The following is a 14,261-nucleotide window of genomic DNA, read 5'->3' as shown; positions in this document are numbered from 1 at the left end:
CCCCCCATATGCCAACACTGGGCCTGGGGCTGAGTCACCTGGGACGTGCCCAGGCCGGGTCTGTGGGCCTCGAGCCTGGCATCCACGGTCCCAGCCCAGAGCTTCTCAAAGAGTCCCGCAGGCCAGCGCCAGGCACCTCCAGGCCCCAGGAAGCTTTGATCTGCTGTGTTAATCCTTTAACTGGGAAAAATGCACCGAGGGCCCCGGGGTCTAAAAGGCATGAAAGCCCAGTCAACTTTAGAACTTGTGTAAATCGATGACCGAGGGATTCATGCTCCTTCTCCTGAGGCTCCTGGTCATCCTCTCTGACCTGCTGATTCAGCGGCTCTGCTCCAGGTGTCTGTCCAGAGAATGCACACTCCATCCTCTACCTCGAGCCTCCCTCTCAATGGTGGCCAGGAGAGCTCAGCTGACAGCCACGGCGAACCCCACACTTGGACGCTCTTCTGTCACGGGATGACCCCGCCCCAGCTGTGGCCTTAGCTGAGGGTCGGGCTTTCTGTACCTGCCAAGAATGCTGGGGTGGCACCCCCTCGAATACTATCAAGGGCTACTTTCCTGGGACAGTCTGCATCCATCTCAGCTGATGGGACACCTGCTGCTGCTCCTGCCCGGCCAAGTACCCGTCGCTGTCCCTCCACAGAACCCTCCTCCCTTCCACAGAACCCTCCACACGACTCTCAGGCACCGCCAGGGGGCTGCTCACCCAGGGAGGAGTTAGAGGCCCCTGAGCCCGCAAGGATCCCTAGAAGAGGGGCTGCGAGCCACAGCCAGACAGGAGTCATTTCAAAACCAGGAAGCAAGAAGCATTTTTACATTTTTATTTTTTAGAGACAGGGTCACTCTGTCACCCAGGCTGGAGTGCTGTGGCGCAATCTTGCCTCACTATAGCCATGGCCTCCTAGGCTCAAGCAACCTCCCACCTCAGCCTCCCCAGGAGCTAGGACTACAGGCACGCACCACCATGCCTGCCTAATTTTTGTATGTTTTGTCAAGATGGGGTCTCACTATGTTGGCTGGTCTTGAACTCCTGGCCTCAAGTGATACGCCTGCCTTGGCCTCCCAAAGTGCTGGGACTACAGGTGTGTGCCACTGCGCCCGGCCAGGTTTTTCACAAGAAACCCAGACTGTGGGATTAGGATGCTGCAGAAAGTGGAAGCCGCCCCCGCCTGCCTCCCCACCGCGCTGCACTGCGCTGCATCCCACAGACATTGTTCCCAACACTCGCTCTACCACAAAAATGGTTTTGTTGCAAGCACTGGTTTGTGACCAGCTCCTCTGAAGCGAGAAGCCCGTTCTCTAAGGAGCTGGGGCTGGGCAGCCAAGCCAGCCGCGGCCGAGGGAGCGTGGGATCTGCCTGTGGCTCCTGTACGCCCATCTGTCCCATCGGCCGGGGCCCTGGAGGGTGTCCAGGCTGTCTCTGTGGATGCCGTGTCTGCTCGTGTCAGGGAAGGGCCAGGACACTGAACAGAAGGGACGCAGGCTCCAACTTGCCTCGGCCACCCACTCGCCAGGCAGCCTTGGCGGGGCTGCTGGGGCTATGAACCCTGAGCAGGCAGCAGGGCCAGGGGAGGTCGGACCAAGGGGGCTCACAACAAGAGAGGCTGTGCACAGGGGCCACCCACATGCCCTGGAGCCAGGAGGCCCCGGAGTCCCTGGGACCACCCCCACCCCAGGCAGCCTGGGAAGGCTCAAGGTGCTGGGCCACCGCCTGGGAGCTGAGAGTGGTCCTGCTCTGCACTTCCCAGACACTCCGAGTGGGGTGCACCACCACACCCAGCCTGCCCAGCCCCACTGCAGGACATGGGCCAGCAAGGCCCCGCAGGGCACTGGGACGGGGGGAGCTCGAGCAGAGGGAGCCAATCTGGGCCTCAGGGGCCTGGGGACGCACCATCCCCTTGCTTTCCACAACCTGAAAACAAGGACTGATCAGTCACTGATTCACAGTCCAAAAACCAACCTCCAAATCCCAGGGCTTCCAGCAACAAAGGAGGACCTCTCTCACTTCCGGGTCAGCAAGAGCTTCAGGGCTGGGCCCACTCCCCATCTCCTCCCTGCAGAAGGACCCTCTGCTCTCTGCCCCCAGAGCAAGGCAGTGGGTGTGGAGCAGCTGGGTAGGGTGAGGGCAATGGGTGGGGTGGGGGGGTGCAGCCCAGGGGGTGCAGACAACAGGCGAGGAGCAGGCCGGGGGCCTTGCCAGGGCCATCTGTGTCCCTGTTCACTGAGGGTGGCAGGGGAGACTGGAAGGGAAACAGACCCCCAGGTGGGGAGGGCCCTGAGCCAGCCCCCACGGCAGCCCCTGCAGGCCTCAATGCTCCTGGATCCCACCAGGGCTGCAGCAGGAACCAAGGCTGAAGCAAATCAGGGTGGCTGGTGGCACAGCTGGGGCCACACCCAGGCACAATTCCTTCCCAACACAGCCAGGAGGCTATCTTGGGGGCACCAGTGTCTGCTCAGGGATGGACTTGGGGCCTCCGCAACTGCAGTCCCCACAAACCCTGTGCACGGTCCACCCTGACTGCGTGGGGGCTGGGGCCCCCAGTGGAGCGATGTGGCTTGTTGTCCTGGGGAGAGCAGGGGCAGCTGTCCCAGGGTGGGCCTAGCCCTGTGAATCAGGGAGCAGCTCATGGGAACGACCCTGGCGGTGCAGGGGAAGTTCACAGAGCCATTTATTGAGCCCCACAACCGACCAGAGGGAAGGGCGTCCACCAGGCTCAGGCCATGGTCCTTGAGGGGCGGTGCTTTCCACTTGGCCCACACATGTGTCCTGAGGAGTTGTGCCCGCTGCCCTGCTCAGAGCTGGCCGCCACCTTCCAGCTGCATCTGCCGGGCCAGCGTCTGCCCGATGGCCACCAGGGGGCTGGCTCTGTAGGCCGGACTGGCCAGCAGCTCCTGAAACCGGGTCCTTTCTTCCTCGCTGAAAGAATGGAGACCACAGATCAGCAGGCAGGAACCCCCAGACCTCTCAGCACCCCCAGCATCTGACACAGCTCAGCCCCTCAACACCCAGGCATGTCAGACACCGAAATGAATGGCAGAGGCCTGGGGCCACCACGGGACTGAGTGTCGGGGCCTCAGAAACTTCCAGCAGGAGGGGAGGGGCTGCCCCGGGCCCTCCTCTTGGCCACATGCATCCCAGAGCCCTGGCAGTGCCCACTGTGGGGTTTGCCGTTGAGGTGTCGCCCGGCCAGCAAGTCTGGGGCTGATGGGGCTGCTGCCAAGGCTGAGAAACGGGGCGGCAACTCACAAGCCCTGCAGACTCACACCTTACATAAGAGACGGCTCCCTCCATGGGCGACCAAAATAGACACATACGGAGGAGAGCCGAGAGCTGAGACCCGAGAGCCTGAGCCGGCAGAGGCCTGCAGCAGAGGGGGGCGCGGCAGCCCCAGATGGGTGCCACGGCGACGACCCAGCAAGGCACCAGCTCACTCCAGCCGCCACCCAGCCCAGCGGCCACTCAGCTCCTGCTCTAAACCCAGAGCAGCCACCCGCACGCCAGAGAGCTGCCCTGTGGAACACAAGGGTGACCTGGGTCCCATCTCAGGCACAGAAGCCTCGGGGGCAGCTCCCAGACGGGCTCTGCCGCAGTTGCCAAGAGGCGCTGAGCCTGGTGGCGGGAAGGTGGGACCTGTACCCCCTCCGGCCTGTGTGCCCCGTGTGCACGGGGCCTTGTGCAAGGCTGGACCACACTGGCCCTGGTTTCCTGGGCAGTTAACAAGGCTCCTTCACACCCCACTGGACGACCGCCTGGGCGGGGTGCCCACACACCAGAGCCACAGAGGACAGCGGGGCTGGGGCCGTCTCCACAGCAGGAGGCGGTCAGGGATCTGCTGGTCACTAACCACCACGTCCTCCTGCCACTGCCACCCTGGCCCCAGCATGGCAGCTGGGGCTTTCCCCGTAAAGTCAGGGTGAAATGCCTCAGTCACAGTCACTGGACATCACTACTGATCTCTGGGGCTACCAGGACCCAACAAGGTCCCACCTGGGGCAACTGAGGAGCCAAGGCCAGGGGAAGGCCCAGGCCAGGTTCTTAGCGCTGTGGTCCATCGGGCAGAGTCCTGGGTCAGAGCTGGGGAAGGAAAAGAGCCGTGACAGTGACGCTTGGAAGCAAAGCTGCACGGGGAGGGGCTGCAGGGGGAGCCTGTGCCTGAGCCTGAGTTCAGACACTATGGGACACGGGTTCGGTGCCCCTGGCACTGTGTGGCTCCCATGCTGGGCCAGGCCTCCAGATGCCATCCTGGACAACCGTAAACAGAGACCCATAGACAGGGGCCTCCCACCTGAGAGAAAAGCCCTTCCTTGGCTTGGTACTCAGGGGAGCAGCCTTGGGGTACAGACCACCAGCTCCAGGAGCTACAAGGCTCACACCCAACATGAAGCCCCCACGGGAGCATGACCCAGGGAGGGGAACACTCTTGCTTCCCACTGGGATCTTGGGATCGAAGGATCCAAGCCACTCAAACACCTGAGCCCTGTCCACACGCGCCAGAAAGCACCATGGACATGAAAGGGAACGGACCTCTGTTCCCTTTCAAAACACGGAGTGAACAAGGGGCCTCCTGCTCTCCTCTCAGTAGCAGCAAGAAACGAAACTCGATCTTTGATGAAACCAGGAGACCTGTTAACCTGAGCTGCTTCAAAATGTCGCGACCGCAAGGACATGGGGGCACCAAGGAGTGTGGGCGACAGACAGTCTACAAGAGGAAAACCCGTCGCCCTGTCCAGGCAGGGAGGGGCTCCCTGGACCAGGCTGTGCACTGGGGAGAGGCGGAGAGGGAGGCCAGGCAGGACGATGGCCACACGGAGAGGGCTCTACTGTTCGCAAACTGTCTCCAGACAAGACTGGCCCGGGAAGAACTCAGTTCATAGACAGAGAAGCAGAAATCAAAGAGGACAAACACAAAGATCTACGGGAAGACCCTGCTTCTCAGGAGGCCGAGGCAGGAGGATTGCTGCAGCCCAGGAGGCGCAGGCTGCAGTGAGCCTCGATCACACCTCTGCACTCCAGCCTGGGCCACAGAGCAAGGAACTGTCTCCAAAAAATAAAAATAAAAACTTTTTAAAAAACTAAAAAACACAGTTTACTATACTATCTATACTTCACTCTAGACTCTACAAAGTGTCTAGAGTAAAAATGGATTAGAGAACACGAGATGGAAGACAGATTAGAGATCCAGTAAGTGCATAATTGGTGCCCCTGAAGAAGGGCCAAGACAATAAAGAAATCTTTGGAGCTACCATTCGACACCAGCTTCTAAACATAATCGTACTCACAAAGCAGACTTCAGATTCTAAACTGGAAGGCACAATGGGCCTCAGTAGAAACTGACACAGAATGTTTCCTACGGAGAAATATCTTAGCAAAGTCATTTCAAAAACAAAGAAAAAAAAATCATTCCAGTAGCTAACTAAAACCATCTTATAAGGGTGTAAAATGTGGCTTCCTCAGTGGAAACTGGAGCTGAGTCTACGAAGAGGCAAGAGAGCATGGTCCGGAGATTTTTGTACCCAAGAGAACAACTGAGTACAAACTTCTGCAAATCACATCGTCCTAGCCCTGCTAACTGGGGGCCGCAGTGCCCAGCCACAGAACCAAACATGATCATCCAGATTTCAACCAGCCAGGGGAGGGGAGGGGCGGAGAGGGGGCTGCGTCCGCCCATCATTTTAGATCCATGATTCCCCTTGGAAGCCTTCCTGGGAGGCGGGACTTGCCCCAGGGCCACAGGACCTGACTGCACTGAAGAGCCCCCCTGGAGCGGATAGGCAGGATCCAGTGGAGCAGCGTGGAGGGGACTAGAGGCACGGGCAGGGGCTCTCAGCCGCTGAACCCCTGGGGAGGGCAGGCCAGAGGCGCTCAGGACCCCTGGAGAGGGCGCGGTGGGGGCACACAGGAGCTGAACCCCTGGGGAGGTGGGCGGGGTGAGGGCACTCAGGAGCTGAACCCCTGGGGAGGTGGGCAGGTGCACTCACAGAAGCTGCTGTCTCTGGGCTGCGCTCATCCGGCTGAGCTCTGAGGGCCGGGGCTTCTTGCTCTCCCTGCTGTAGACACAGAGAAGCCACGTCAGTCAGCATCCAGCATCCCCTAAACACCTTCCCGTGGGCAGAGGCTGGCTCCTCCCTTCTTGGAGCAGACGTCGTGGTGGCCGGAGGTGACCAAACCACTGTAGAACCGCAAGTTCCAGGCTGCACTGTGGCTGTGGAGGCTGGACCTGGACAAGCAGTGCAACTGCCTGACAGTCCAGTCCTGTGACTGCCCTGGACAAGCAGTGCAACTGCCTGACCGTCCTGTGACCGCCCTGGACAAGCAGTGCAACTGCCTGACCGTCCTGTGACCGCCCTGGACAAGCAGTGCAACTGCCTGACCGTCCTGTGACCACGGGCCCCAAGCTGCTCCGTGTGGAATCTGGTGACTCCTGCAGCTCCTCCTGGCTCCGAGGGGCATGGAGAGAGTGGTCAGCCAGGAACACGTCTCAGGACATACAGCGTCTCCACCCCACCTGCCTGGCCAGGGCAGGCTGCGCAGAAACCTCACGCTTCGGGCCAAAGGACCCTGGCAGGCAGAGCCGGTCCCACTCCCGCAGTACACACCACTTCCCAGGAAGGCTGAGTCACCCACCCAAGCCTACATGTCCCCAAGTCCTCTCTTTAGAAGAAGGCGCATGCTATGCTACAGTGGGGAGCTGCACCTGCCCTCCTGATGACTGAACTTGGGGACAGGGGCACGGACCCACCGTAGATCCTGCCCTGCCTGCACCTGCGGGGGGTGCCAACAAGTGCTGCAGTCCCCCATGGACAGGTGGAGGAACTGAGGAGGTTTCCTGAGTGCTGCTGGCTATTTCCTTTAGTCCTGGGATCTCCAAACTGCCAAGCTGGGCCTTGACTAAGGGCGCGGGCGGCCAGGACACTCTCATCTCTGACGTCCACCCCAGGCAGGCTCTGGCTCCCCGCCGGAGCTTCTCACCCTCAGTTAACCATGGGAATCTTCAGGAGCTCGCCTGCACTCCCTGAGGTCAGCCGGCCAAGGCGGCCGCCCACCTGGCCGAATGTTCAGATGGGACAGCAACCTGGGCCTTAAAAGGAACAGAGAACCTGTAAGGCCACACCAGGCACCTTCTCAGATCTCCCGTCCACACAGTGAGATGGGACCCAGACGACGGCGGGAAGGCAGAGCCGCAGAGTCCTCAAACCAGCCCTACACTTAGCCTCAGACCAGGAGACTTGATGTTTTATTCATGGATCTCTTAAAATATGAAAGACAGACATTTTGTGTCTGCCCAAAATGGCCCTCAGCGCCCGCTTTCTTTTAACCCTGGCTCTGTGCTGATTTGGGGAAGGGTTCAGTCCCCATCCCTTCCTGCTCACACCAGCAGATGACAGCCCCTCGCATCTCGCATCCCCTCTGCCCGCTGGAGGCCACAACTCCGTTCATTGCAGGGGCTCTGCCGGGGCTGACGACATCTCCCCACAGCCTATCCTGGGCCAGCCTTGCCCCGAAGCAGAAGCTCTGCCCCCCTGGCCGGCTGACCCCCTCCCTGTGTCCACCCCCGAGCAGCAGCTCCCTCACAGACTGCCCACAGCTGTCCCGGGTCCCCACCCTTGCAGAAGCCGTCAGCGTGGGGCCCCCTTCTCTAGGTGCACCCCCAGTGCCAGGACTCTGGGCAGCCACGTGCTGGGGTCAGGAGACCCGAGCCTGGGTCCAGGGCAGCCTTCCTGGTTGGGGAAACCTCGGGCCCTGGAGCTGCACCCTCACTTTAAGAGATGAACTAGCAGTGGGGGCAGGACCAATGCCTCCCAAGGTCCCAAAGCAGAGGAGCTGCACCCAGGGTGGCTGCAGTGCCCACAAGGCCAGGCGCAGCACCTCCCCTCCCCGCTGCAGGGACCGTCCCCCACCCACACGTCCCACACCCCATCCTCCCAGGTGGGACGCACAGCCTCCTAGTGGGGTTTCCCGAGTTCAGGGCCCCGGGGACAGAGTACTGGGCAGTTATCGTCATGGGCCAAGGGCATGCACCGGCAGGGACGCGACTCCGCGAGGCCTAGCAGTAGGAAGCCGTGGAGGAATCGGAGCCCAGCTCCGCCCAGTGTGAACCCTCACCAGTCCCCACGGCACTCCCTCCAGGCAGGAGCAGCGACATCACCACCACTCCCCTCCCTACAGTCGCCCACAAAGCGCACACAGGAGGCGGAGGTCCAGAGCGTGGGGTGTCACCGGGGTCCAGTGTCGTTCGATGCCTGCTTCCCAGCCAGGAGCGACGTGGGCCCCAAACACGGGCCCTGCCCTGGCCTCTGAGATTCCAGCTCTGCGTCCCGCACCCCAGGGGCATGAGGCCCTCAGGGCAGGGCGCCAGGACAGGGGATTGAGGGGACTGGGTTGAGAGGGGACTGAGGGTTGGGAGGGGCCATGGGGCAAGGACCCAATGCTTGGGTTCCACAAGGACGGCTCTGCCAGCCCAAACCAGATGTTCTCCCTGCTAGGTGGGAAGGGGAGAAGCGAGACAGGTCTCCAGGCTGGGAGGGAGGGGCTGTCCACCCTCCAGCCTCCCAGGCCACTGGTGCTCGCCTGCTGACCCCTCAAGCCCACAGCACATCAGAGTCGAAGAGTGGTGGTCAGTGGGGCAGACCTGCCTGCCGGGACCAAGGTACAGTTCCCAGAGACATGGCCCACTGCCCAGGCGTGCCGTGCCCCAGATCTCAGGGTCTCACACCTCCTGCAATACCAGGGCCAGGGCTCCCTAGAGAAACAGCAGGACTGGCAGGAGATGTCCAAGATGTGCTTGGAGTACCTGTTGGTGCTCGGCAGTGGGAAAGAGCTAAAAACACGACCCCCACGTCAATGTGGCTAAAGGGAGCCGGGGGCACCTGCAAGAACTCCCGGTGGCCAACGCTGGAACAGTTTCGGCACCGAAGTCAAGTAGCGCCGAGTGTAAACTAAACATCCATCTGTCCAGACCAACACAACGCGTGAGCAATACATACATGGGGAGAACACACAAAGCTCCTTTCCCAGCAGGATTCCAAACAATCTGTGTCTTCCAGGAGGTGGAGCACAACCCCCACCCCGAGGCCAGGGCTGCAGAGCGACTTCCTCCCAAAGGGGACAGCATGGAGCAGGGGGCCTCAACCCAGCAGGGGCCAGCTCAGCCTCACGGTGAGTCAGGTGACAGGGTGTACCCAACACAGTGGAGTGATAGTGGCACTTCGCCTCTGGGGGCTTCCTCCCCAAACCCAGTCCCTTCCCGTACCCATGAGAAAAACATCAGACACATCTCAGCTGACGGACAGCTTCCTCAGAACAGTCAAGGTCACCAAAACCAAGAGGAGTCTGAGAAACTCACAGCCAAGAGGGGCCTAGGGAGCCATGACATGTGAATGTCACGTGGGATCCTGGACGGATCCTGAGGCAGAAACGGGCCGTTAGGGAAAAATGACGGAAACCTAAGGTATGGGCTTTAGTTAACTATTAATTACTTAAAGCTCACTATTTGTCTATTGGTACTGTTTCCTTACATGTGACAAACGTACCACACTAATGTCAGAGGAACAGCATGCGGGGACGCGGGAGCTGCACGGAGCTCTTGACACCACCTTTGCCATCTTTCTACGAATCTAAAGCCTGTCTTAAATAGGGCTCATTCTAAGAGCTCCCCCAGGGTCAGGAGGCACTGCTGCCTGAGCCACATCTGAGGGATGGGGACTCCCGACTCCCAGTGACAGGAGGCTTTCAGGGCTGAGAGCAGATGGGCCTTCCCGGCCCAGAGCCCCGCATGGAGGCGCAGGCAGCCCTGAGGCAGGGGCACATCCTCCTCGGCCTGGGGGCTGGGTGTTTACACAGCCCTCTCCCTTCTGGGAGCCCTAAGCACATTTTTCAGATGAGAAAACTGAAAACAGGGAAAGGATACTTGACCAGGGTCACATTTTTGTCCAAGAACCAGGAATGTTCGGTCATCACATCTCCACTCCGGGCAGCCGCTCCTATTCTGGACCCAGTGCTCCAGTGCTTCCGCCGCGGGATGCCAGCCTGGAGCTGCCTGGGCCTGCAGCGCGTGACCTGCCACCCCCGAGCCTGGGCAGCTGGGCCATGAAAGGATGGACTCCAGGTTTGACATTGCACACAGCCCCTGCTTTCTCCCCAGATGGAAAGTTAGTAGGAGAAAGAAAATTATTTTTTAAACGGCAAAATTAGGCCGGGCGCAGTGGCTCACGCCTGTAATCCCAGCACTTTGGGAGGCCAAGGCGGGCGGATCACGAGGTCAGGAGATCTAGACCATCCTGGCTAACATGGTGAAACCCCGTCTCCACTAAAAATACAAAAAATTAGCCAGGTATGGTGGCGGGCGCCTGTAGTCCCAGCTACTTGGGAGGCTCAGGCAGGAGAAAGGCGTGAACCCCGGAGGCGGAGCTTGCAGTGAGCCGAGATCGTGCCACTGCGCTCCAGCCTGGGCGACAGAGCGAGACTCCGTCTCAAAAAAAAAAAAAAAAAGCATAGAGATGACACAAATGAATGAAGAAGGCCCAGAAGCTGAGACAGAACAGAGTGGCCCGGCCTCTTTCCAGCCAGCCCTGAAAGCTGGGCTGTGGCTACACAGCCCCCGCCCGAGCCCAGAGCCTCAGCACCCACACCTGGGTGGTGCCTCCCAGCCACAGGGGAAGGGCAGAGGCTGCTCTCCTTTGGCGTGCATGTGACCCAGGCACAAAGAACCTGAAAGCCAAGCTCCCGGGAGACAGGTGCCACAGGCAGCAGCTTATCGGCAGGCTGCATCCCCTGCGAGGTGACAGGGAGGGTCATGCAGACGCTGCCCTCCTGGTTGAGCCGTCCTGTGGTGCATACACCACAGCAGGCTGGCAGGGCCACATCCACATTGTCAGGGCACATGGAACCTGCCACTGGCAAATGGCTCACTGGGTGGCGGGGTTGCGTCACTAGGGGTTCCGTCACCGGGTGGCGGGGTTGTGTCACTGGGGGTTGCGTCACTGGATGGCGGGATTGTGTCACTGGGGGTTCTGTCACTGGGTGGCAGAGTTGTGTCACCGGGTGGCGGGGTTGCATCAATGGGGGTTCCATCACCAGGTGGTGGGGTTGTGTCACTGGCGGTTGCGTCTCTGGATGGCGGGGTTGTGTCACTGGGTGACAGGGTTCTGGAGGTAGCACCTCAGTGCGTCAGGAGGAGGGCTCATGCTCGGGACCAGGCCTTGCCCAGGGCAGGGGGGTGGAGGGGCCCCACTGGGGTCCAGGCCCAGGCCCAGGCCCGCTGGCTCGGCTGCTCACGCACTAAGGGCCCAGAACCCATCACCCCAGCTCTCAGCAGGGGCGGGGGAGGGGCACTGTGATGCCAGCAGCCAAGGGTGGGGCAGGGGCCTGCCTCTTTCCTGAAGAACAAACCATATCCAGACCTGTGGTGAGGCTGGGAGGCATGTGCTTCCCACACAGGTAGGTACAGCTCGGGAGAGCAGCCGCACTCACACCAGGCCCCGTCCCTCCTGGGGAGGACGCACGAGGCAGCTCCCGCCCCATGAGGACGAGCTCTGGGATGTGTGTCCCAGGGCCCTGTATGTGTGGGTCCCACACCCTCACCACACCCGACAGCAGGCCTGAGCCGTCCTCACAGGCCACCCTCTGTGGGACGGAGTGAGAGGCAGGGCAGGGTGTGCAGTGTGAGGCGGGCGTCAGGGAAAGGTCCACTCAGGAGGGGAGACTGGAGCCCGTCAGAGGCACGGGAAGGGCATGGTGGATGCTCAGGGGCCTCGGCTGAGCACAGCAGGGTCTCTGCGGGGTGGAGGCTGTGGCAGAACAGGGAGGTGGGGGGACCCCCAGCGGGACCTGGCAGGAGCTGTGGCCACTGTGGGGGGAGTGGCACAAGGGAGCTCGGCAGCAGCAGAGCCACCAGGCTCCTCACAAGGGTGGGCCTGGGTGCCCCTGAAACGTCCCCTGCAGCCCCTGCCAGCCTCACAAGCTCACGCCCTGGGAACAGGGTACCTGCGTGGAGCACCAGCTGAAGCCCCAGCTCTTGGAACCACCGTGGCCCGTGGGTCCCACTCATATCCCTCCACCTTTGGACCCGGGTCAGCCCCACAACTTGGAAAGGGCCACCCCTCCCGGACACTCACCTGCGGGCTTGGCGCCGGCTGCCAGCTTCGAGCCCCAGCAGCTCGGGCAGGGCATCCCTGAGTGGGTGCAGGTCCCCCACTACCACCGTGGCCCTCCGCCTCCGCTCCTCCCTGTGCTTCTGCTCAGCCAGTTTTATGGCTTCGATTTCTAAGGAAGGAGAAACGACGTTAGAGGCAAACAAGAGGCAGAGGAGGAGCCCAGGCCCAGAGCCTCTGGCCCACGAGAGACCTGGCGGGGTGCCCGGCCCTGCTGCCTCTCTCCTTCCCGCTGTCGCCCCCATTCCGCCCCTGGGAACCTGCAGGGCGGGCAGGCTTGAGTTATTTTCCCTTAGTGACAGAGCTGGCTTTCTAACCGCAGGGCTGACAATGAGGTGGAGCTGCAGCCAGAGGATCTCTCCTGCAAAGGCACGCTGGCAACTGCGGCCGGAGCACGTGCAGGAGAGTGCACACGGCCACCGAGCAGAGGGGACAGAGGGAAATGAGGAAAAGGGGCCCTCAACTTCAGATGGCAAGTCACAGGCTGGGAGGCTCAGCTTTGTTCCCAGGAGGGAGAGAGCTCCCCAGAGGGAAGGGGAGAAGCCCCAGGACAGACCTGAGGCCTTGGGGCCATGGGGGGTGGCAGGTAGGGCTGAGGCCTCCACGCTAGAGAAGGGATTTGGGCAGGGTCTGGACAGAAGGGGCATGGCCTTGGGATTTGATTTAATTTAAAAATGTATTTATCTCAAAACTGCTAAGAGAACACATGCTTGGACATGCTGCTCGCTGCACGTGGCTCCTGGAGGCTGTGGAGCGCAGACAAAGCCTGCTCTCTTCAGGGCAACCCAGCGGGACAGGCCTGCAGCTCAAACACTGCCAGCTCGTGACACAGGCCTGGGCATGGCAGCACCTGTGCCCCCTGGGAGGAGTGCCCAGGTTTCCAGAGGTGACAACAGCCAGCTCCTCTCCAATCCTGCTGTCTGGGACAGCGGCGCCCCTCTCAGCCCCCAGGGCAGGCGACTCGCAGAGCAAGGTCTGAAGGGCCCACCCTTACCAACCCAAAGTCAGGGGATGCCACCCTGCCCTGGGTCCCTGTAGCAGGGTGTGTTTACCTGGCTCCAAATCACTGACAAGAACCTGGGACAAAGACCACCACCCTTCCTCTGGGTCCTCAGCCCCCCGTGCAGGTTGAGAGCTTGGAAGGTGTACACCAGCTCTCCACAGCCTTGGGAATCATAGGGGTTTATAAGGTAAGAATCCAGTGCTTACTCCACCCTGCCTGGACCGTGGTAGACACGTTACTCGGCACCTCATCAAAAGAGAGCCAGGGCACCCTGGAAGCTGGGGTAGGGAGGGGCGGGCCAGGCCAGATGGCTCCTCCACAGGCTGCAGACCCAGGCCAGGAAAAGTAAAGCAGAGGCGTGTGGCTCCCGTTTGAGGACAGACACAGAGGGCCACAGCTCAGCAAGCAAAGCCAGAAGCCTTTCCAAAGAACGTACCTTGTGCCCAAGCAGGGTGAGCCCCAGGCATGCAAGGATGGTTCTCCTGGGAAATGCCTCAGGGCGACCCTCCACAGTGGCCGCTCAAGAAGCGAGAAAGCCTACGGTCACCACCGCCAGTGTGCAGAAGATTCTGCACAATTCACTGCCCAGGCATGAGAAAAATTACAATGAAACCACAAATGGAAGGAAGCTCCTTGACAGAGATGAGCTGCTAGAAACCCACAGGGAGTATCACATTTCAGGGCAAAACATTAGACACTCAATGACAAATCCGAGCAAGGAAAAGATGACCACAACATCGACAATCCCACTCGGCCCACTCAATTCTGAGGCGGAGGGAGGGAGGGAGGGAGCGAGGCAGCGGCGGGGCGGGACCCACGCCCTGGGAACACTCAGCACTGCTCTCATCTGCAGCACCTGGGGGAGGCCCCACACAAACACCAGCTTCCAAGCAGCCAGGAGAACCAACGGGAGAGTGCAGTTCTTCTCTGTCAGTTACTCCAGAAAAATCGGATGCTGCCTCAGTTACAATTTCAACAGGATTTTTAGTCAAACCTGTGCAGCTAATTCTAAATTTTATTTTTTAAAAACAACTAAATGCATAAGAAAAGTAAAAACATTTTTTACAAAGAACAAGCAACAAGAAAGTAGGGCTATCGGATATTAAAG

At 60.4% G+C, this 14,261-nt stretch overlaps 1 protein-coding gene across 3 annotated transcripts in view; it reads right to left on the bottom strand.

The window, feature by feature from the left end:
- Nucleotides 1-986: 986 nt before the first annotated feature.
- The window catches only part of FAM207A (family with sequence similarity 207 member A), a 38,119-nt gene continuing 24,844 nt past the window's right edge, over nucleotides 987-14,261 (bottom strand). For 2 of the 3 annotated variants that reach the window (XM_030806293.1, XM_030806292.1), the window contains exons 5-7: nucleotides 12,115-12,262; nucleotides 5,980-6,048; nucleotides 987-2,917 (exon numbers count right to left, since the gene is read on the bottom strand). In XM_030806293.1, coding sequence (XP_030662153.1) covers nucleotides 2,794-2,917; nucleotides 5,980-6,048; nucleotides 12,115-12,262 — 341 coding nt within the window. In that variant the 3' untranslated portion in view covers nucleotides 987-2,793. The remainder of the gene's footprint in view (nucleotides 2,918-5,979; nucleotides 6,049-12,114; nucleotides 12,263-14,261) is intronic. The other variant, XM_030806290.1, reaches the window with a different exon arrangement.

This window comes from Nomascus leucogenys, chromosome 25, assembly GCF_006542625.1.
Source record: "Nomascus leucogenys isolate Asia chromosome 25, Asia_NLE_v1, whole genome shotgun sequence".
NCBI classification, from domain to species: domain Eukaryota; kingdom Metazoa; phylum Chordata; class Mammalia; order Primates; family Hylobatidae; genus Nomascus; species Nomascus leucogenys.
This window is presented reverse-complemented; position numbering and strand designations above follow the sequence as displayed.